At 37.7% G+C, this 22,252-nt stretch overlaps 1 protein-coding gene across 1 annotated transcript; it reads right to left on the bottom strand.

The window, feature by feature from the left end:
• Positions 1 to 2,277: 2,277 nt before the first annotated feature.
• Positions 2,278 to 21,290, bottom strand: LOC132041945 (sodium/proton antiporter 1). Its single transcript, XM_059432614.1, has 10 exons — positions 20,855 to 21,290; positions 14,301 to 14,477; positions 14,077 to 14,205; positions 12,496 to 12,672; positions 11,313 to 11,419; positions 10,379 to 10,499; positions 3,958 to 4,019; positions 3,563 to 3,865; positions 2,880 to 3,174; positions 2,278 to 2,795 (listed from the first exon to the last, which is right to left on the bottom strand). Exons 1-10 carry the CDS (start codon positions 21,059 to 21,061, stop codon positions 2,676 to 2,678), a joined length of 1,698 nt encoding a protein of 565 aa, XP_059288597.1. The 5' UTR covers positions 21,062 to 21,290; the 3' UTR covers positions 2,278 to 2,675.
• Between the last annotated feature and the right edge of the window lie 962 nt (positions 21,291 to 22,252).

Here is a 22,252-nt window from a genome sequence, read left to right as displayed (position 1 = left end):
ACCGACCTTACGTCACTCCGATAAAGTTATAGTTTTTACTTGGGCTCTCATGCATGCTCGATGTTAAGTATACGTATGATTACACCATGCCTTGCTGGTCGAGCAGACTACTACGCTGGGCGTAAGTGGGCGGCTTATGGATAATACCGTGCCTAGTTGGTCGGGCAGTCACCACTAGTGGGCGGCATGAGATGTTACCCCGGACGTAGGAGGCCGGGACCTTGGCCGACGATGATAAACTTATGTATATGCATATGTTTATGATGTTGTTTTAATATAAAAGTTAGTGCATGACTCCGCCTTAAGAGGGAAATCGATTCTAATTTATCTCTTCCTCTTATGCTCTCTTATTTCTTGATTATGTTGTTATACATACCTTACATACTCAGTACATTGTTCGTAGGTAGACAGGGAGACTAAGACAGACGCTTAGGAGCTTTATCAGCAGATATTTAGGAGCACTCCACTACTCCGGAGTTGCAGTTTATTGGTATATTCTTTTGTGTACATATTTGGGGCATGGCGGGGTCCTGTCCTGTCCTTATGATTTCAGTACTCCAGTTAGAGGCTCGTAGATACATATGTGTGGGTAGTAGATGTCTAATGATCTTCTTAGTGTACATCTTGTATATCATTTTGTAGCCTCGTGGGCTTATGCACATTTATGTTTTGAGAGATATTCGAAGATCATTTCATGATAAGCTTGTGTTGAGAATGATGTATGTTCAGGTTGAGTTTGATGATAAGTCCGACGGTGGTCAACTAATACTAGCTCGGCAATTCCGTCATGGCGGTCTAGTTATAGTGTGACAATATCATCAAAATCCCACACATGAATTTATGCCAACAGTAATGCATTCAATATTTCCCTCTATTATTCATATTTAGAGGGGAAGAAAGAAAGTCTGATGTAGGACTTAAGTGCTTTCTTTTTTCTAATTAACCTGCAATCTGCGTTATTGGAGACAAGTCCTTGTAAATATATAGAGAAGTGTGTCATGATTTTTCCTTCTAAGTTCTCTTTTAAGGTGGAGTTGCTGGTTGAATTGATAAAACAAATGGCTGAATATAATTTTCGAAAAAGGGCCAAATATACCCCTATACTATCATAAATGGTTTAAATATACCTCGTTATACTTTCAGTTCAAATATACCCCTGCTGTTATACTTTTGGTTCAAATATACCCCTATTGTTATACTTTCAGTTTAAATATACCCTTGCCATTATACTTTGGCATAAATATAAATATATCCCTCATTTCATTTTAACGGAGCGACACATGTCATCATCCTATTGGCCTATTTTAAACTAACCCCTAATTAATTAAAATCCAATACATAACCCGGAAAATTTGAGGCAAGCTTCAAAAAGCTTCTTCAATGGCTGCCATTGGATTTTTCCGACATAGTTTATTACGCTAGCAACTGAAATTGGTTGACTGAGCTTCCGGCGAGATTGCCGAGGGCGAGTCGCCTGAGTCATGGTTTCTCTGTAAATTTGTACCATCTACATCGCCTGAGTCATGGTTTCTCTGTAAATTTGTACCATCGACAACAAACTGAACATGATATTGTTAATAGACACAAACTTGAAAATCCATGTCAAATAAATATATTGGATGAATATCCCACATAAGCATGCAGCTCGAATTAAGTTTATTCCGCCAAACTCAAAACCTTTTTATACAATATTTTTCTCCAGATTGATGGAAAATTAGCACAGCTCATATATATCGCCATCTCCTGTAATTAACCCAACCCAAACAAACATAATAAGGACAACCTATTCCCGTTGCTATCGTAATAATTACGCCGGAAATATCCAACGGCAACCATTGAAGAAGCTTTTCGAAGCTTGCTTCGAATTTTCCGGGTATGGGTATCAGGTATGGGTCTCTAATTTGGATAGTGAGTTATGCTTTGGATTTTTAATTAATTAGGGGTTAGTTTAAAATAGGTCAATAGGATGAGGGCGTGTGTCCACCCGTTAAAATGAGGGGTATATTTGTGTCTAACTGCAGAAGTAAATTTAAACCGAAAGTATAACATGAGTATATTTAACCCAAAGTATAACGAGAGGTACATTTAAACCATCTCTGATAGTACAGGGGTATATTTGGCCCTTTGCCGTATAATTTTTGCTGCCTCTCGTGGCATGATAATGACTGAAGGCTTGATTGAGCCAATTTCCAGTGTTTTCATTAACTTCGTTAAACGGAAAAAAAAAAATTAACTCTGTTAATGCAGATTTCACTTCTAAACAAAGGGAGGTACAGATAGCTGAAGGACGAATTCTCGTAGACGGTTCACCAGAAAATACAGTTGAGTATATTCAGATTCAGAATGTGAATGTTGAATCCAAGTTTGCCAGTGCTATTGCCTATTTCTGATTCAGAGGTTACACTGAATTATTACGCATTCCATCGTTGAGAAACAATACATTATTAAACTATCAGAATCAATAAATTACATCATGGGGCTTTAATCCCCAACCCACTCCCTTGCCAGCCAACACACTGGTAGTTCTGAAGAATTTGCTATATGGCATTTTCATCTCCGCCACTAAAGGTCCTGGAATTGTATTCATGTGTTTTGCTCATTAACTTGATGCAGAGAATACGTAAACGATCAGATTTACTGATAGCTTCAACGATCAAATGCCCATCTGGATGACACTAAGATCCATGAAGAAAAGGAACTTGAGCCAGAGCTGTAGGGAGTGAGATGTCGAGATTATGTACTGCAAGATAGGCAGCAATACCGGCAGCATAACCGGCAAAAGCAAACCCACTAACCTGCAGAGATAGAGAGTGACAAATATTGAAGCAGAAATGTTTATATTTACCAGGTAGAGCATCAAAATAGCAGAGCATATGTACCTTTCTTATATACCAAAAGAAGTCGATCTTTTCCATTCCCATAAGTGCTACTCCAGCTGCTGAACCAATTACTAGCATGGATCCACCCGTACCGGCACAAAATGCTACTAGCTGCCAGAACTCAGAATCTTGGGGAAAGGAAGATAGGTCATACATTCCCATGGTGGCTGCAACCAGAGGAACATTGTCTATGACTGCTGACGCAACCCCGATTGCACTTGCAATGAGTTCAGTACTTGGTATATGGGCATCAAGGTAATTTGCCAATTCTCGCAGAATACCTGCTGCTTCCAGGCTATGGAAAAGTTGTTACTAGTCACGTGATGTTATCTAATTCATGTGGTCATGGATGATGGTTGATAGTCACACAATGCATGAGCAAAACAGAGTAATGGATCCTACAACCATCCTACCTGCAAAAATAAAATAAGAACCTCTTTTCTATTCCCCAAATGATTTCATTTATAGTGGTTGCTCCTGCTAATCAAGACTAAGAAATGATATAACGCCAAATGGCCTGGATTGCGGATTAGCGAGCAGAGTTAGTTCTCAACATCTGGTTTAGAATGATTAAGGGTTATGATGTATGAACCTATTCTGTCAAGATAAGAGTTCTGCGTGCACTTTTTGATTGCCATGCTGCTGTAAGGATTAAGAAACCCAAAGAAAGGATTCTGCAATACCTGCTAACGGACAATAGGATTCCAAGGAAGAAAAGAGCTCCTTGAGTGTCAATGCGTGATAAAGCCTGTGGTACTTTGAGCCGCAGTCTTTCGGATTCTCCATAGTGAATCGCATCTGTGATTATCCAAAGAACTCCCAGTCCAAGCAGCATTCCCATGTATGGTGGTAGACCAGTCAAGGCCTTGAAAACTGGTACAAACAATAAAGCCCCAAGTCCTACTGCAAAAACTAGCTGTCCTCGAGGAGCCATCTGTTCGGATGCCAGAACATCAGCGGAATTTTCTTCTTTCCCATGCACTTCACTGAACACAAAAATAATACTTACATCCCTACTCTATTTCTTGAAATATTTCTGAAATTCAAGAAGCTCTTCAGGTCTATGCTAGAAATATACCTTGTAAGGGACAGCAGAGCCAAAGGAACAGCTAGAGAAACTACTGATGGTAAAAATAAGCCCTGCGAAAAGATAAAGTGCGTTGCACCTGTTACCAGAACTGGAATAGAGACTTCAGTTGGCAACTGAAGTAAGAGTTTTTAAGTGAAGACTATTATACAGGTTTAGACATGATCTGGCAGAGTGATAGTTCCAATAACTTAAAAGCAGCATGTAGAGACTAAGGTACTAATTTACCAAATATAGCTAAGTGAAAAATGTTTTTTTTTTATAATGAATAAGCGCGGTGGATAGAACCAGTGGCAGCACTGAAATAAACCATCCTCTATCACTGAAAAGTTACATATTTCTTTCCATATGCATGCTTTATTCCATAAATAAGTGCAGTTTGAGAGGATGCAGACTGAGCTGTAAGCTTCTTTCATTCATTTCAGCACCAGTGTTTTAAAAGGCGTTTTCAGGGCTAGCCCGGGGGCAGCGGGCACCAAAGACGCCCCGAGGCGATGGTGGGGGCGAAAGTCTCAAAAGGCGTACGCCCAACAATTCGGGGCGCAGGCCTGGGCGTGTGAGCAAAGGCGAATCTAGGATTTCTAGAACATGGGTTCACCAATAGAAAAAAAAGGAAACAGTGTTCAATGGGAATTATCTCTAGTCCTCTAGGTAACTAACTCAACCTTCGACCAAGTAAACCATTTAGCCTTCTTGTAGCACATGTTCCAGCAGTTAATATTATACCAATTTTAAAAAATATATACATAAAATACCTAGTTTTGCGGAGAGACCATGTGTTCAAGTGACCCAAAATTGATTCATAAAATTGCCCCTGCGTGTGAGGCGAATTTTTTGTGTTGGGCGTAAGCCCAGAAAAAGCTTTTCAAATTAAAACGAAATTTGTTAAATAAGTCCTTAATATAATGCCCAAATTCTCAAAAGTGAACTTGTAATTAATCAAATGTTTTAAAAAAGGAACCTGTTAGGTTTGCACGACCTACTTCCTATCCTATGCGTAACCAATTTTTGCCTAAGGAGGAACACGTTATTGTACCTATTCTATGCTAGCGTCTTTGCAGAATAATAAACTACAGGTAAGTCAATGACACGCGATATTTATGTGGAAACCACCCGGCTCAAAAGGTGATAAAAACCACAACCTACAGACCTGTAGGATTTACCCCAAACTTCATTACAACTGAGCCAACTGCAAATTAAGTTACAAACTCTGCAACCTAATCCCAACCAAAACAGCCTTGCTACCCAACCTCTGATTAGCAAGCTATCTTCAAGCTAGACTTTAACTTGAAGTTACAACACTTGTATCTACTTTTTATGCTTCTAAATAAGCTGATAAAGACACACTTTGATAGCACAAACCTAACACAAGATTCTAGACCTAAGAACTGGAAAACATTATTTAGTAGAACAGCTCCTTCAATCCGTCTTCTTATACTAGGAATGCAACCCCGGATTCTTGAATATGATTGGATAAATCCTCTCCTCGCTCAATATTCTGAATTCTTTCTTTGTGGGTGCGCAAACTTCTTCTTGGAAAGACCTGGCCTTTGATGCTCCGCAGGTCAGTGAATACAAAACCCTGTCCTAGTCGGTCAATGACATGTAATAGGGTTTGTGTAGTATTCGGATTCTTGCCTTGTTGAGTCTGTTTCTAATACGTGCAGAAGGCTTACTAATCCCTAAAAATATGGCAAGGAATCTTGCATACTTGAACGCCAAGTTCTTTCCATAATTCTGCAAATCCTAGTTGCTGTAGGACTTGCCCTGGAACATGTTCACGAACCTGTTTCATCCACCTGGTTCATCTGCCTCTGAATCTCTGTACTGTCTGAGATAGAACATGTTCTTGTACTTGTTTCATCATTCCTTTCTCGTTCATACTCCTGACTTTTTCTTGAATCTTCTTTTGGTATGGAAGATGGAACATGTTGACAGACCTGTTTCATTGATCATGTGCAGCTCTGTGTCTGTCTTCTTCACATGCATTTATTCATTGCTGGAATAAATCATGCCTTCAATCTTGACTCACTCTTTGACTTCTGATTTTGTTCTTGCTCTGTGATGGAACATGTTTGCAGACTTGGTTCTTCTGTTAACCTGATTCACATGCTTTGTCTGCAAACTCTTTTAGATGAACAATTTCTTCCTTCTGAATATTGTCGTGCAGTCACTCCACCTCTCCTCACTGCTGGGTCAGTCAACCAAAGCATCTATGACCTGTGACCATTCTTCTTCATAATCTCACCACCGTACTTGATGACTCCTTTGTATAGAATAGTTTGCATACTTGTTCTATTTCTTGACTGAGTCATCATCTCCCCTGCTATGTATGTATGTATGTGAACCATTAATTATCTCTGCAGAGTTCTGCATTCCACCTGCCTTCGTACTGACACAGATATAACTACAACACTTGTTTGTCATGTGTCTGCATCTGTCTCTGCTACTTTATTGCAATGGAACATGTCCTTGGCTGCTTCTTCAAGGACCTATTCTTACCATCCTGTTCTGGAACTTCATCACATTGTCTTCATAGCTTTATTTCAACCATTGAACATGTTGTTCAATTTTAACATCTGTCTAGACCTAGTTTATTCACAGTGTTTTTTGGCTTGAAACAGTACTATTGTTTCTTCATCTGCTTTAATTCAGCTTTCATCATGCCTTATAAGCTGGATTTCTTGTTCCAAGTCTTTGCTATGTCAATCATCAAAACTTCACATTCCCCACTTTTGATGATGACAAACACCGTGTAACCTGTTCTATCCATCTTATATTCCACATTTTCTCAAGGTAAACCAGGTTAGCAATTGAGTCAAAAAGCATCCCACACAATTAAGTATTTTCCCCCTTTTTGCATCATTAAAAAGATAGTCTCAAAAGCAAATTAAGCCATACCCTGAGCTTGAACTTGTGTTGATTGCATTTTGTGTTCCCCCCGTCTCTGTGCAGAATATTTCTTTTAGTCACAGACCAGGTTCATCTACCCGTTTCACCCCAGATTCCCCCTATCTGACAGCCTTTTTGTCTAAGTCAACTGAGTGATCTTCCTTTTGCAGCATTTTACTTTTTCTTTGTTCTGAGAGTGAGCAGAATTATCATGGTAAATTCTTTTTATGTCTTGAGCAAGTACAATTCATCTATCATTCTAGCTTGCTTTTCTGCTTCTCTGACTTTGATGTAATCCTTACTGCCTGATCCTAAATGATCAACAGTCATGAGAGCAGTGTGGTCTGCTTCATCTTCAGAGTCTTCATTAGATCCCCAAGCTGCTACCATAGCCTTGGTGGTTTTATTGCTTCTGTTTGTCTCTCCTTTTCCTTTTCTGCCCTTGTTCTTCTCCACTCTATTTCTCATAGTGGACACTCTTTGATCGTATGATCAGTCTTTTCTCACTTGAAGCATCCACCATCCTGTGCCCTATCAAGACTCCTTTCCTTATCAGAGGTATTATTTCTGCCTGAATGATTCTCTCTTTTGAGAAACTTCCGTACTGGGCTTGCTTCTTCTCTTCTAGGATTCTTTTTAAGAATCTTGTAGTCCTTATCATCATACTCAGCTCTTTCTTTCCTTACCTCTGTTCCATCTTCTCCCATCCTTGTGAGATATTTAGGTCCCTTAATGACCCTGCTCCATAATTCGTGATCTTCTGCCTGTATGTGGTCCTTCATACGAGCTTTCCACCATTGATAGTATTATCCACTTAACAATGGAGGCCTTCGAGTTGATTGTCCCTTATTGTGTCCGGTAGTTGGTGCATCATTTATCATGATCTTCTCCCAAGGTGTTAACCTTTACGAGGAGAAACTGCTTTGCTACCACTTGTTAGGTTTGCACGACCTACTACCTATCCTATGCGTAACCAATTTTCGCCTAAGGATGGAACACGTTACGGTACCTCTTCTATGCTAGCGTCTTTGCGGAATAATAAACCGCAGGTAAGTAAATGACACATGATATTTACGTGGAAACCACCTGGCTCAAAAGGTGATAATAACCACGACCTATAGACTTGTAGGATTTACCCCAAACATCACTACAACTGAGCCAACTGCAAATTAAGTTACAAATGCTACAACCTAATCCCAACTACAACAGCCTTGCTAACCTCTGACTAGCAAGCTATCTTCAAACTAGACTCTAACTTGAAGTTACAACACTTGTATCTACTTTTTATGCTTCTAAATAAGCTGATAAAGATACACTTTGATAGCACAAACCTAATACAAGATTCTAGACCTAACAACGGGAAACATTATTTAGTAGAACAGCTCCTTCAATCCGTCTTCTTATACTGGGGATGCAACCCCAGACTCTTGAATATGATGGATAAATCCTCTCCTCGCTCAATATTCTGAATTCTCTCTGTGTGGGTGCGCAAACTTCTTGGAAAGACCTGGCCCTTGATGCTCCGCAGGTCAGTGAATACAAAACCCTGTCCTAGTCGATCAATGACATGTAATAGGGTTTGTGTAGTATTTGGATTCTTGCCTTGTTGAGTCTGTTTCTAATATGTGCAGAAGGCTTACTAATCCCTAAAAATATGGCAAGGAATCTTCATACTTGACCGCCAAGTTCTTTCCATAATTCTGCAAATCCTAGTTGTTGTAGGACTTGCCCTGGAACATGTTCACGAACCTGTTTCATGAATCTCTGCACTGTCTGAGATAGAACATGTTCTTGTACTTGTTTCATCATCCCTTTCTCGTTCATACTCCTGACTTCTTCTTGAGTCTACTTTTGGTATGGATGATGGAACATGTTGACAGACCTGTTTCATTGATCATGTGTAGCTCTGTGTCTGTCTTCTTCACATGCATTTATTCGTTGCTGGAATAAATCATGCCTTCAAGACTAGCTCTTTGACTTCTGATTTTGTTCTTGCTCTGTGATGGAACATATTTGCAGACTTGGTTCTTCTGTTAAGCTAATTCACATGCTTTGTCTGCAAACTCTTTTAGGTGAACAATTTCTTCCTTCTGAACATTGTCGCTGAGTCACTCCACCTCTCCTAACTGCTGGGTCAGTCAACCAATGCACCTATGACCTGTGACGATTCTTCTTCATTATCTCACCACCGTACTTGATGACTCCTTTGTATAAAATAGTTTGCATAGTTGTTCTATGTCTTGACTGAGTCACCATCTCCCCTGCTATGTATGTATGTATGTATGTGAACCATTCATTGTCTCTCTGCAGAGTTCTGCATTCCACCTGCCTTCGTACTGACACACATATAACTACAACACTTGTTTGTTCATGTGTCTGCATCTGTCTCTGCTACTTTATTGCAATGGAACATGTCCTTGGCTGCTTCTTCAAGGACCTGTTCTTACCATCCTGTTCGGGAACCTCATCACATTGTCTTCATTGCTTTATCTCAAACATTGAACATGTTTGTTCATTTTTAACATCTATATAGACCTGGTTTTTTCAGTGTTTTTTGGCTTGGAACAGTACTATTGTTTCTTAATCTGCTTTAATTCAGCTTTCATGATGCCTTCTAAGCTGGTTTTCTTCTTCCAAGTCTTTGCTTTGTCAATCATCAAAACTTCGCCATATGGCTTTATGCCAACAAAACCGAACCATTAAATATGAAAGTCAAGACCTTTTTTATTGCTAGATGCCCTAATTTATGTTCTTTCCCAATTCTTTATCTTTTCTTCTAGCGTCTCAAAAAAAAAGCAATGAACAATCACTTGTGCTTGTAAGCAGCGTATAATGGATTGTTTTTATTAGTTTTTTGTGGGGATGGAGCAAATCTATATATATTTTTCACTTATTTATAGTTTCTTCAAATTTTTAAAGCAATTTACCTATTTAAAAATATTTCTTGTAATTATATTATTTGAAATACTAAAAATTAAATACCCATGGGGCTTACGCCTCGTGCCTCGGGGCTTACGCCTCGCTGAGGCATACGTAAAACGATTCGCCTTACGCCTCCGCCTTTTAAAACACTGTTCAGCACTACCTTCATCCATAGTGTCAAATATATATCCATTTAAACTTAAATGAGAATTCCTCAATCAAGAATGCAGTAATAGTTTCCACCAAAACCAATGCAAGCATTTTTCAGGCAGTGTGTACCATTCAAAATGACATTAACAATGTTACAAATATCATTGCATTGTAGACCAGTCTGACCAGTCATCTATAAAAAAATAAAAAAAATTGAAACTGGTATATTGACCAGTCATCTATAAATATGACAACCATCCAGTGCTTATTTGATAATTCTCTCCCTTCCTCCCTATAGATTGTTTCCGTCATTATGACATAAGGAAAGATGTGCATGTAAATAAATAGAAGCAGCAGCAACAACAACAACAACATACCCAGTATAATCCCACCAGGTGGGGTCTGGGGAGAGGAGTGTAGAAGCAGTGAGATAGAAAAATTCAAAAACCTTCATTGTCGGTAACGTGGATAGTTGGCCATGTATCCAGAGCATTGTAGTTGTAACATCACCTATAGGAGTCCATGCTCCGCCAGCATTTGCTGCTATAACAACAACAGCACCAAGAAGCCTGGGAACAAATAATTAACAGATTATATACTTCTTACGGTAAAGAAAACGGAACCTTCAGAAAGAGGATACAGAGCAAGACACTGGTAGTCTAGGAGCAAGATAAAGTAATTATAAATTGTCAATATTTATCTCAGGAGAAGTTTCTCGGGCCTATCCCTAGAATTTAAGATCTTCGGTACAAGGGGCTGGAAGATCCACAATCTTCACAGTTTGAAGACTGTTAATTTGAATACCAGATTCAACTTTTAAGGCTGAACAAACAAAGCTAGAAATGGTTCAGAAATCTGGGAAATTACTCAAAATGAATAATGTTGTCTGAGATACAAGAGTCTAGTCTATACTTGCACAGAAATGCAAACGTGATTTATTTCCTAAAAGAATAAGAGCAAAGTTCTAGAAGACACCAATCGATATAGGTGTGGTGAAAATCTACTTAATGCTTTTAAAATATCGCATCACATACAACCATTCCACTGTGTTATTCAATCATAAATTTAATTCAAGAGATTCTCATAAAAAACTTTCCCACAAATTGTAATAGAAGGACGTTGAGGTACTCAAAGTTGCATCCTGAGAGCATCTGGGCTTTTCATTTCTCTTATAGGCGTCTAACTTGCTTACACATGTACATCCCTAGTTCTTTCCGATCTTCTCTCTAATTCGAATATCAAAACTTCTTGAGACTTACGGAAATCAATATTCATGTTCCAAGATCAAATAAGAACTTTAGACCAAATATGAGAGAAAATTCTGATATCTTTGCTCCTACTAGAAGGTTGTACAGATGAGGCTCAAAGCTGCTGGCACTTACTTTCGGTATTCCGAAGGTGGTGCCAGTTTCCTCAGTAAGGAGACCATTACGATAGTAGAAGTCAGATTATCAAGGATTGCACTGAGGAAGAAAGTCACAAAACCTACCTGAAATTACCATTACATTAGAAAGTTAATGACAACAGAAGGAAACAAGCAGCATACAAAAATGTTGAATTATTGACTCATTGTTTTCATGTGTGGCCTTCAGTGTGTAATCTATCTATGTATGCCATGTCCTTCAGCTAGTGAGAATAATTATACCACCCCCATCTGCTGCGCATTATACAATCTGACAATATCTAGAAGCGAAATCAAATTAAAATCAAAATACTCACAACGTAGACTACTAAGGATCATCAACTAAAAGCAAACCCTCTTTGATATAACTATGCATCTGCATATCAAGTAAAGAATACACAGCTACTTTGAGAAATTGTCAATTCTTACAATAAATGAATGTAAGATGCCATGCATCCTAGCATGGACAATTCCTGCCTAAGAACATGCATTTCACAAAAGAATATTATGATTGAAAGGATCTTAGAAGCCAATTATATGTGAAATGTGTACAACAAAGATTATTAAGAGCCATCAATTAATAGCAAACCCTCTTCGACAGAACTGTGCATCTCTGCATTGAAGAAAGAATGAGCAGTTCTTATTTTATTTTTTTTATTTTATGACAAAAGGTTCCTTTTCTACCACTGGACAAACAACACACTTTTTAATTCTTACTTTGAGAAATTGACAATTCCTAAAAGATGATTTTTCCAACAGAAGAAAATGTTGGATGCCTTACATTCTAGCAAGCATTTCACAAAAGAGTACTACAACTGAATATGTTGGAATGAAACATGGCCTGGGCCTTAATATTGCTAAATCGGTAGGAAAAGTGGTCCTTCCATCATTATCCACTTGTATTAGTCCTTCTTATTTCTGGCATTCTTTAATATATGAGGTATAATTTAAACTTATCATATTATTTTGAAGAGTATATAGCCATTTTCAATAAAAAAAAAAAAAACGTATTCATGCAAAATCAGACCACTATCTGTTTTTGTTAGACGAAAAGCAAGATATTACAGATTCTCCATATTCAGAAGAAGAAAAAAGCCAAATAACTGCTTAACTAAACAGAGTCGAGAGTAATTTGAAACAGGAAAGATTATTGAATCACTAACCACCCAAAGCAGAGTTTTTGGCTTGCGAGTAGTGATGTTGTCAGTAACCAGCTTAAATCCCTGATGAGCGTCAACTATCTCAACGATGGTCATCGCACCGAGTAAAAAGAACACTATTTCACTAACTTCAGCAGTCGCATGTGACAACTGTGAAAGAGCTATCTCATTTGAAGGGGCCTGCCAAGGACATAAAACACTGTAAAACACAACTTTGACCGAAAACAAAAAGCCCTCTTCGCTCTAAATTCTATTTTTGTAAATAAGAAGATCATCCTAGAGCTTGTTTCAATGGCCGTTCAATCTCTCTGAGTATTATCTTATTTCATGTATGTAGGAAAAATTTGCCTACATGTACAGCTACTTTTCCACTATGGACGAAACCTTAAATGCAGAGTTCATATAGAACCCTTGCACCACATTGATTGGGTTTTTACAAAAGCATTCATTTAATCCTATAATGTGAATGGTTGGAGATGCAGCTTAGTACACTGATGTTTGTACTCATATAATTCCTGCCAAAACTGCAAATAACTAAGAGTATACCACAAGAATAGGAAACAAGTTCAAATGTAATAGCAAGAATGCAGATAGATTAGCAACCCACTTTGGATAGGGAGCGCCTGATTGCTAAGAATATCCACTCTGTACATTTTTCCTTGAAAACTGGTATGAATGGCACAGCTGATAACTTAAAGAGTAGAAATATCTATGTATGTTGAAACTTGAAAACAACTATTATTTGGTAGAAACGTGGGGCTACATCAGATGTTGAGTGGTTTAGTTGTTGGAAAGTTTAAAACTGGCCCCTTCAACTTGTGAGATGCAATATACTAAGTGTCCGTTTGTCCATGGATAGTTTTCACTTGAATATTATTCCGGAAAACTGTTTGGACATAGAATTGTTATAACTTTCCAGAATTCAACTTCAATTTTTTCGGAATTAAAAAAACTCCAAAAAGTTGTTTTCACAGTTTTCACCCGAAATCACCCACAAAAATTCAAAAACAACTCCAATTTGTATTCATGTCCAAACACAACACCAATTTCCAAATAACACTTTCAACTTGAAAACAAATATTATTATTTTTCAAATTTCACAATTTTATGTCCAAACGTCCACTAAGAAAAAAAAATTAAAAAATGGACTCTTCAATTTAACTTTTTGATGGCTTAAATAGGAGCCACATTTGAAGGAATTAGTAGATGCACTGGACCTTCCAGTTTCAACTGTAAATTTTGCTTTGTTTCATCGAGGAAGAAGGGGGAGCTCCACAAAGCATACAAGATAAAAAGTAGTATGCTCGTAATAAAGCAGCACTCTAATTCAAAACCGGCTCACGATATAGCAATATTAAAGCTAGCATGAAGCTCAACAAAGCAACAAGATAAATTCAAAAAAAGTTTCACTTAATGCAAGTTGTCATAAAGAGCATTGAAGGATTAAAACTAGGCGTAATAAGTTTGCTTTCATTAAGACTGATTAAGCTTCCTTTTACTGATCCAGCTTACTTTCACTCTATCAAATATTCAATAGTCAACGTAGTGTAAACAAAAGTAATCTCACATAAACTAATGCCTTACCCCAATGCTTCGAATGACCCATAAACTCACGGCCATCAGAAGTCCTACTCCACTTTTGTTGAATGCAAGAGACTCTTCAAATATGATGCCCATATATCCTACTCCAAACAACAACGCCATTGCAATATCCTGAAGCATGAGATTTGATCAAACCAATGAAATTTTTGGTAGATTAATTCATTAGTAAGCCTGAAATAAAAATATCAGGCTTCCAGTTAGAGCACCTGATTTGCAGCCACCCATGATTGATTTATAGCTACTGTACCAGTGACAGCCGCAACAAGAATTGCAAAGGCCTTCAGAAAATCTGTCTTTGGCTGGTAAGTAGTTTCAAATTCTTGTGAGCTCGTTTCATCAACTGAACATAAAGGATCACATGTTCCTGATGATGTTGTTAGTTCCTGAAGCAAACTTAACTCTTAGTAAAGTAAGTACGAGCCACCGCACTTTCCTTTCATTTTCTTTTGTCTTCTTTTACCATTATAATTAGTGCTGGAACAATTGTTCACACCATCAGCTGATAGAATAATGCAAAGATACAAACAAAGTATAGCTACAGGCTGTGCATCCATCTTTTGGAACCAAACCTGAGACAGCCTACTCTCAAGGTGAAGCTATTAAGTTCATGAAATGCATGAGGTCCTGTCCAAATGAACAGAGATACTGGAAGTGAACCTAACAACTTACTCTTGAAGGCCTCAACCTTAACTCCTGTTATGTTCATCAAATGCAATAGATCCGGAGACCTAAAGTTCTATTAATCTAGTAATATACTAACCCGACGAATCCAAATCCTCTAAATGACAAGCTGCTATGGAAACTAAAATCAAGTTATTGACTAACAAAGGAGAAATACACAATAAAGAATTAGGCTACATACTGAAAATAGAAAAATATATAACGCAATGAGATAGAGACTAAAACATGTATGATGTATAAAAATCAGGTACGGTAATCAAGGAAAGAACTTGCATTCCCAGATTGTATAATCAACAACAATCAAGCAAGATAGTCAACTGTGCCACAATCTCAATCTAGCTTGAATTAATTATACGATTCATTTATAATCATTTCGCTCAACTCAGCCCCATTTCATTCTTCGAATACTAATAAGGATGAATCAACTACATGTTAATCCCAAACTAGTTAAACTCGAGTATATCCCTTTCATCCAATACAAAATAATGGATTCTCCAAAACTAGACATTCTCTATATGAAAGAAGTACACCTCAATTCCAAACAAGATGAGGTCGGCTATATAAATCATTTGTAAGCGTTACAGTCTATTCAGCCCAGTTACATTCAAAATGGGTTTTCCAAGACAAGATGTTCCCTGTAAGAATCAACGGTGCCAACTAATTAAGGTTGACCCTATTAAATGATTCCGCTTCTGAATAACGGATGTCTTATTTTCTCTGGATGAGTCAACTACACAACAACAACATACCTAGTGTAATCCCACAAGTGGGATCTGGGGAGGGTAGTGTACGCAGACCTTACCCCTACCTTGGGAGGTAGAAAGGTTGTTTCCGACAAGAACCTCGGCTCAAGTAACAGCATTTCAAAGCAGTTCGAAAAAAGAAAACAACGGGAGTGAAGAAGCCATGACAAAAAATACTACAGAAAGCATGAAAGAGCATTCTTAAAAGGGATAATAACTACAACAAAATAATACGATAATCGAAGTACGAGAAACATTAAGTAGTAACAGAAATCGAATAACAAGAAACTACAAGAGTAATACTACAACTACTAGTTGTAAGCATAATGACCAGATCATGAAGATCATGAATATCTGTTCAGATTGTGTCTACGGATATTAGAATATCATCATATCAATAAGTAATATTTGTACAGATTTAGCTTTCCATACTTAGAGATAGAAGATATTTAGGAATGATTATATCATATCTACAAGGATGTTACAGCTAGGAATAGATGATATTCAGGGATAGGAGTAGCATATCTTTAGGGATGTACAATCAACATTCTTTCTATTTAATTGTAGAACTCTCAAATCTAAGAGACTCATTTAGCAAATTGACATGGTATTAGACCCATTTTTCACTGTTGAGTCTTAGTTCTTTCATCTGTTTTCTTTCAGAATTTTTTTTTTTGAAAGTCTTTGTTCTCTTGACTGTTCATCAAGAGTCAGTCCTAAACATCTAGGGCTTTTGGTCTTGGTCATTCTAGTTATTTTCTTGGATCATTGCGTTTTTGGTGTTCTTATCTAGTTAAGAACATGACGTCACATCATTTTGAATCCTTCAACGTTCGTTTCACTGGAAAAAATTATTCTGCCTGGGAATTTCAATTTCAACTATTTGTCACCGGAAAAGAATTATGGGGCCATATTGATGGAAGCGATCCTGCTCCTACTGATCCTACAAAGCTATGTCAATGGAAGGTTAAAGATGCTCGGGTGATGACATGGATTTTGGGGTCAATTGATCCTCTGATTGTCCTTAATCTCAGGCCGTACAAGACTGCTAAGGCCATGTGGGATTATTTACAAAAGGTTTACAACTAAGACAATGCCACAAGACACTTTCAGTTAGAGCATGAAATTGCTAATTACTCTCAAGGAGGTCTCTCTGTTCAGGATTATTTTTCTAGATTTCAAAACTTATGAGCTGAATTTACTGATATTATTTATGCTAAAATACCTGCCGAATCTCTCTCTGTAATTCAGCTTCATGAGCAAAGCAAAAGTTGTACTAATTTTTGATGAAATTACGATCCGAGTTTGAGAGTGTTGCCTAACTTGATGAATCATGACCCGTCTCCTCCTTGATGTTTGTTTTAGTGGAATTACTTCGCGAGCAAACGTTTTGCCAAGTTGGGCTAATAAAACGCTTTCAAACAAGAAAATGATGTCACTGTTGCATTTGCTGCTCAAGGAAAAGGTAAGGGCAGAGATATGACTAGAACTCAATGCTATAATTGCAAGAAATATGGTCATATTGCTAGCAATTGTGGCAAGAAGCTCTGTAATTATCGTAAACAACAAGGACACATTATCAAAGATTGTCCCACGCGCCCTCAAAACCGTAGGGTCAATGCTTTTCAAGCTGGGATAAATGGTTCCACTACTGATAACTCATCTTTAGCAGGACAAGTTCTTACCCCTGAAATGGTACAACAAATAATCATGTCAGCCTTTTCAGCTTTGGGGCTACAAGGTAACGATATTACATCTAATTTTTGGCTTGTTGATTCTGGTGCTTCCAAGCATATGACCAACTCAACTAGTATGCTAAAAAATGTTAGTGAGTATCATGGTGCCTCACAAATTCAAAGGTTAAATGTAATAATTTACCCATTACCAAGGTTAAGGGATATTACTCAAACTTCCAAAATGTTTTTGTATCACCAAAGCTCTCCATCGGTCTTATTTCGCTGCCAACTGGTGGATAACAATTGTGATGTGAATTTTTCTCGTAATGGTTGTCTTGTGCAGGATCAGGTGTCGGGGACGACAATCGCGAAGGGGCCTAAAGTTGGAAGATTATGTCCTCTACACTTTTCCATTCCCCGTGTTCTTCTTTCGTACTTCTCTGAACTAGTAAGACCGAGGTTTGGCATGAAATAATCACAGGACATCCAAATTTATTGTGTTGTCTCATTTATCGACTCGTTTATTAGGAAATAAAAATCAATTTTCGATTTATTTTTCGATTGTTCTACTTGTAAATTAGGCAAAAGTAAAACTCTTCCTTTTCCTAGTTTTGGTAGTCGTGCTGCAAAATGTTTTGATGTCATGTTTTGGGGCATTTCACTAGTTATTTCTCATGCTCATTTCAAGTACTTTGTGACATTCATTGTGATTATAGTCGGTTTACATAGGTGTATTTTCTCCGTTCCAAATGCGAGGTATTTTCCATATTCAAGACATTTCAAGCTTAGGATCGACACTAAATTTTACATGCATCAAAATATTAAGATCCGATTCGTGGAGAATATATGTCTCACGAATTCAATAACTTCGTTTGAAAGTGAATCGTATCACAACCCATATACGCCACAAAGAAACGGGGTTGCTTAACGTAAAATCATAATAATCTTTCGATGTCACTGTATTTTATCGATTGAAACTGTCCCCATCTAAATAATGGGTCAAGCTTTGTATACGTCGTCTATTTAATTAATAGTTGTCATCTAAAAGTGTTAAATTCGACTCTCCATATTATCGTCTTTATCACCAAAATCCTAGCTATGATAATTTTCATACCTTTACCGTGTTTGTTTTTACAGGCATCTTCCTCCTTCTCAACGTAATAAACTTTTTGCTCGCCTACTAAATGTGCTTTTACGGGTTATAGATTTTCGTTGTAGTGGTTTATTTGCTATGATCCAAGTTCTAATAAATTTCGTGTTTCTCGAAATGTTGTTTTCTCTTCGAGAATCGTATTTCTTTCCTACTCATGTCGAGTCATCTTTTGTTTCTCCTCTTCTTCCTACTTCGAGGATTTGTCATCTTCTCTTTTCCTAGAGGTTCAAACCCGGATCACAGGTATGAACGACGTCGCCAACTTTACCCATCCCGAAACCGATCCACCTCCCGAGACTCACTCACAACCGTAACTCCGAGATTTCTTCAAGGCCCGTCGCTTCGAGCCTCCCTCTAAGATCTACCAGTGGTATCTCGTACTCCTAATCGGGTATGGTTTTTCTTCTACTTTATCCACCATTTGCTCCAACTTGTTACTCACAAGCTTCCAAGTACGAATGTTAGCAAAAGCAAATCGGAGGAAGAACTTTGGCTCTCAAAGAAAATGACACGGGACATTGCTTCGTGTCCTTCGATGTCCGCCTAATTGACGTAAACGGGGTCTATTCTATTAAACTACATTCTAATGGAACTCTTGATCTACAAAGTTCCGATCGTCGTGTCCTCGGCAAATGGAATAAGAAGTACGGCGCGGACTATGAGACTTTTGCACCAAGAAGCAAAAATGACTACTTCGCGCGAACTATTATCGCTACTTCACAAAAATCAGCCTCTTTCATCAAAAACGGATGTCAAAAATGTTTTTCTCCATAGTGATCTCAAAGAAGATATTTATATGAAACCTCCACCTAGTTTGTTCTCATCACCTACATCAGATGTATGCAAGTTGAAGCGGTCTTTGTATGGATTAAAACAAGCTCCCAGAGCTTGGTTTGACAAGTTTCGATCTACTTTGCTTCACTCTTTTTGAAAGAAAATATGACTCATCTTTGTTTCTTCGTAAACATCTGGTGTGTTCTTCTTTTGGTATATGTGATGATTATTATTATTACAAGAACTGATTCTTCATTAATCACTAGCCTCCACAATGTTTAAGATTCTTTCATGAAAGATCTTGCACTCTACATACTTTTGGGGTTGGAAGTTCATTATGATTCTTTAGGCGCATTCTTAAACCAAAGACAAATATACTCGTGATTTGATCGTTTTCGGTCTTCTCAAGAATCTTCCTCTTCCTCCGTCAGATACTCCATTGGAATCAGAGTGTAAAGTATCATCGCTATATGAGATCTTCTTCCGATCCAACTTTGTTTCGACAATTAGTCTGAGCCTAAATTATCTTACTATTACCTCACCGATATCTCATTCATTAGCTTCAACAATGTTGAGTCAATTTACGGGGCTTCCATCATCATCTACATTTGGTGTCGTTCGTCGCATCATTCGATATCTCTGGGAACATCTACTCTGCGGGTTATTCTTTCCTAGCCGTTCTCCAATACGGGTTCGACGCATTTAGTGATTTCCGATTGGGGTCGACGTCCCGATACACGCCGCTCCGTCACAGGCGCATGTTTCTAGTGGGATTCGGACATTTGGGAAGAGCAAAGAAGCAGTTCGTGTTTCGAAATCTTCAACAGAGTCTGAATATCGAGCCATGTCTGCTGCTTGCTCTGAGATTGTTTGGCTTCATGGTCTACTTGCAGAGATTGGATTTCCTCAATCTAACCCTACTCCTCTCCACTCTGATAACACAAGTGCCATTCAGATTGCCATTAACCCGGTTTATCATGCAAGGACCAAACACATCGAGGTGGACTGTCATTATATCCGGGAAGTCGTAGATAACGAGTCATTACTCTTCCATACGTGTCTAGTAATCTGGGATAGTCGTATGTATTCACAAAATCCACGACACTAACGTCATCGCTAGTAGGCAAATTGATGCTCTTTGATTCACCGGCATCAATTTGAGGGGGGATGTAAGCATAATGACCAGATCATGAATATATGTTCAGATTGTGTCTATGGATATTAGAATATCATCATATCAATATGTAATATTTGTACAGATTTAGCTTTCCATACTTAGAGATATAAGATATGTAGGAATGATTATATCATATCTACAAGGATGTTACAGCTAGGAATAGATGATATTCAGGGATAGGAATATAGCATATCTTTAGGGATGTAAAATCAACATTCTTTCTATTTAATTGTAGAACTCTCAAATCTGAGAGACTCATTCAGCAAATTGACACTAGTATGGAAGGGCAAGCGAAACAACACTCAACTTACCTAACTAACCTTCTACCCTAATCGATGTCCTACATAACCTAGTATCTAAGGTTATGTCCTCAGTCAGCTGAAGAATGAATCAACTACACCTCAATCCTAAACTAGTTGCTTGAGTCCTTTATAACCATTTCAACACCAAATAATGAGTTGAGGTTCTCTAGACCTCTCAGTATCCCCAAAAATTAAAGGAAAATATAATCCGAATAATTCCTAAATCAGGCAGCCAAGTGGTGGAGATACTTTACCTCTGAATTATCTCTGGCTTTGTCTTCGGCTTTGGCCAGGATGCAACTGCGGTATCTGGTGGGTCCATCTTTCAATCTTGAACTACTAATCTGCGGCAAAAGAGTTGGTGCAGGAGAAACTCCAATAGGGCGCTTCTTGAAATGAGTGTGAGTGTGAGAGTGACAAGGAAAAAGGCAGTAGCTTTTGATTGCAACAAACGTAGACATTGGAGAGCCGGAGGGAAGGACCAAATCGGGGTTTAATCTCCGCTACTGCATGTGTCTCAAATTATCCTTAACAAATTCACTAGGGAATTCCATTATTAGTCAAAATTTATTATTTTTGGCCCAAGTAAGTCAAAGATAAGGAGCACTGCTGGACCCAGAATCTTGTATGTAATGTTCAGATAAGCACAATCATACAGACAACTGTAAAATCGACGCAAAATATCTAATACTCCCTCCGTGGTATTCACTTCGACACGCCTATTAAGTACTCAGTCCGACAAAAAATTATTTTATTTTCTTTATTAGTTTGCCCCAAAAAATTTAAAATATTTCTATATTTAGAAATAATTTAATTTTATTAGATGATTTACAGCCACATAAATAGCTGATATTTATTTTGGACCACACATTTCAAAGCTCTTCCTTCATTTCTTAAATTACGTATCAATTTAAATTAAGAAAATCTTTTTAAGATGAAGGGAGTAATAAAATAGAATGATAATTTTATTATACTAGTCCTTGACACGTGCGCTGAATCCTATATCAATTAGTGCTAATTTTTTAAGGAAAAACTAATAATATTGAGATATTTTTGTGATGACAAACACATTCTAAAGGGGAAAAGTGTAAGCTCAAACAATGAAGGATGAGCATATTCATCGACTTGATTAATTGAACGCCAAATGATTAGGTATCGCCAGAATCTGCAAAATTGAATGACTACATTAACTACAACAAATAAACACACCGAAAAGCAACAACAAATAAGGCTTCAACTGCAACTTTCCCTGATTTTTATGACAATTTTTTTAATAATATTAGAAAATGACCTCGACATCCACTTTGTAATGTAATTCAAATAATTTCTGCTAAGGAAAAAAAGTACTAAACTTACCCTTGGAAAAAATTATCAGTTCGCGCAGAAGTATTCACTTTGAATTTTAAATAGAACGTGTAGCCCAAAATGCTGTCTAGATTTAACAATCTGTACATTTTATTCTAACTATATAGAAGAGCCAGTTTGGCTCAGTTTCGTCGTCCGTCCAATTTTTTTTTTAAGGGGGCCCCACCACCCCCTTAAGCATTAAAAAAAAAGGGCCTCCCATATTAAACAACAAACAATATTAAAAAAAAAAAAAAAAAAAAACACCATCCAATTTTTTAAGGGGGCCCACCACCCCCAAGATTAAA

The sequence above is a fragment of the Lycium ferocissimum genome, unplaced genomic scaffold (genome assembly GCF_029784015.1).
Source record: "Lycium ferocissimum isolate CSIRO_LF1 unplaced genomic scaffold, AGI_CSIRO_Lferr_CH_V1 ctg12471, whole genome shotgun sequence".
NCBI lineage: Eukaryota > Viridiplantae > Streptophyta > Magnoliopsida > Solanales > Solanaceae > Lycium > Lycium ferocissimum.
The sequence above is the reverse complement of the archived record's forward strand: the minus strand, read 5'-3'. Positions and strand labels throughout refer to the sequence as shown.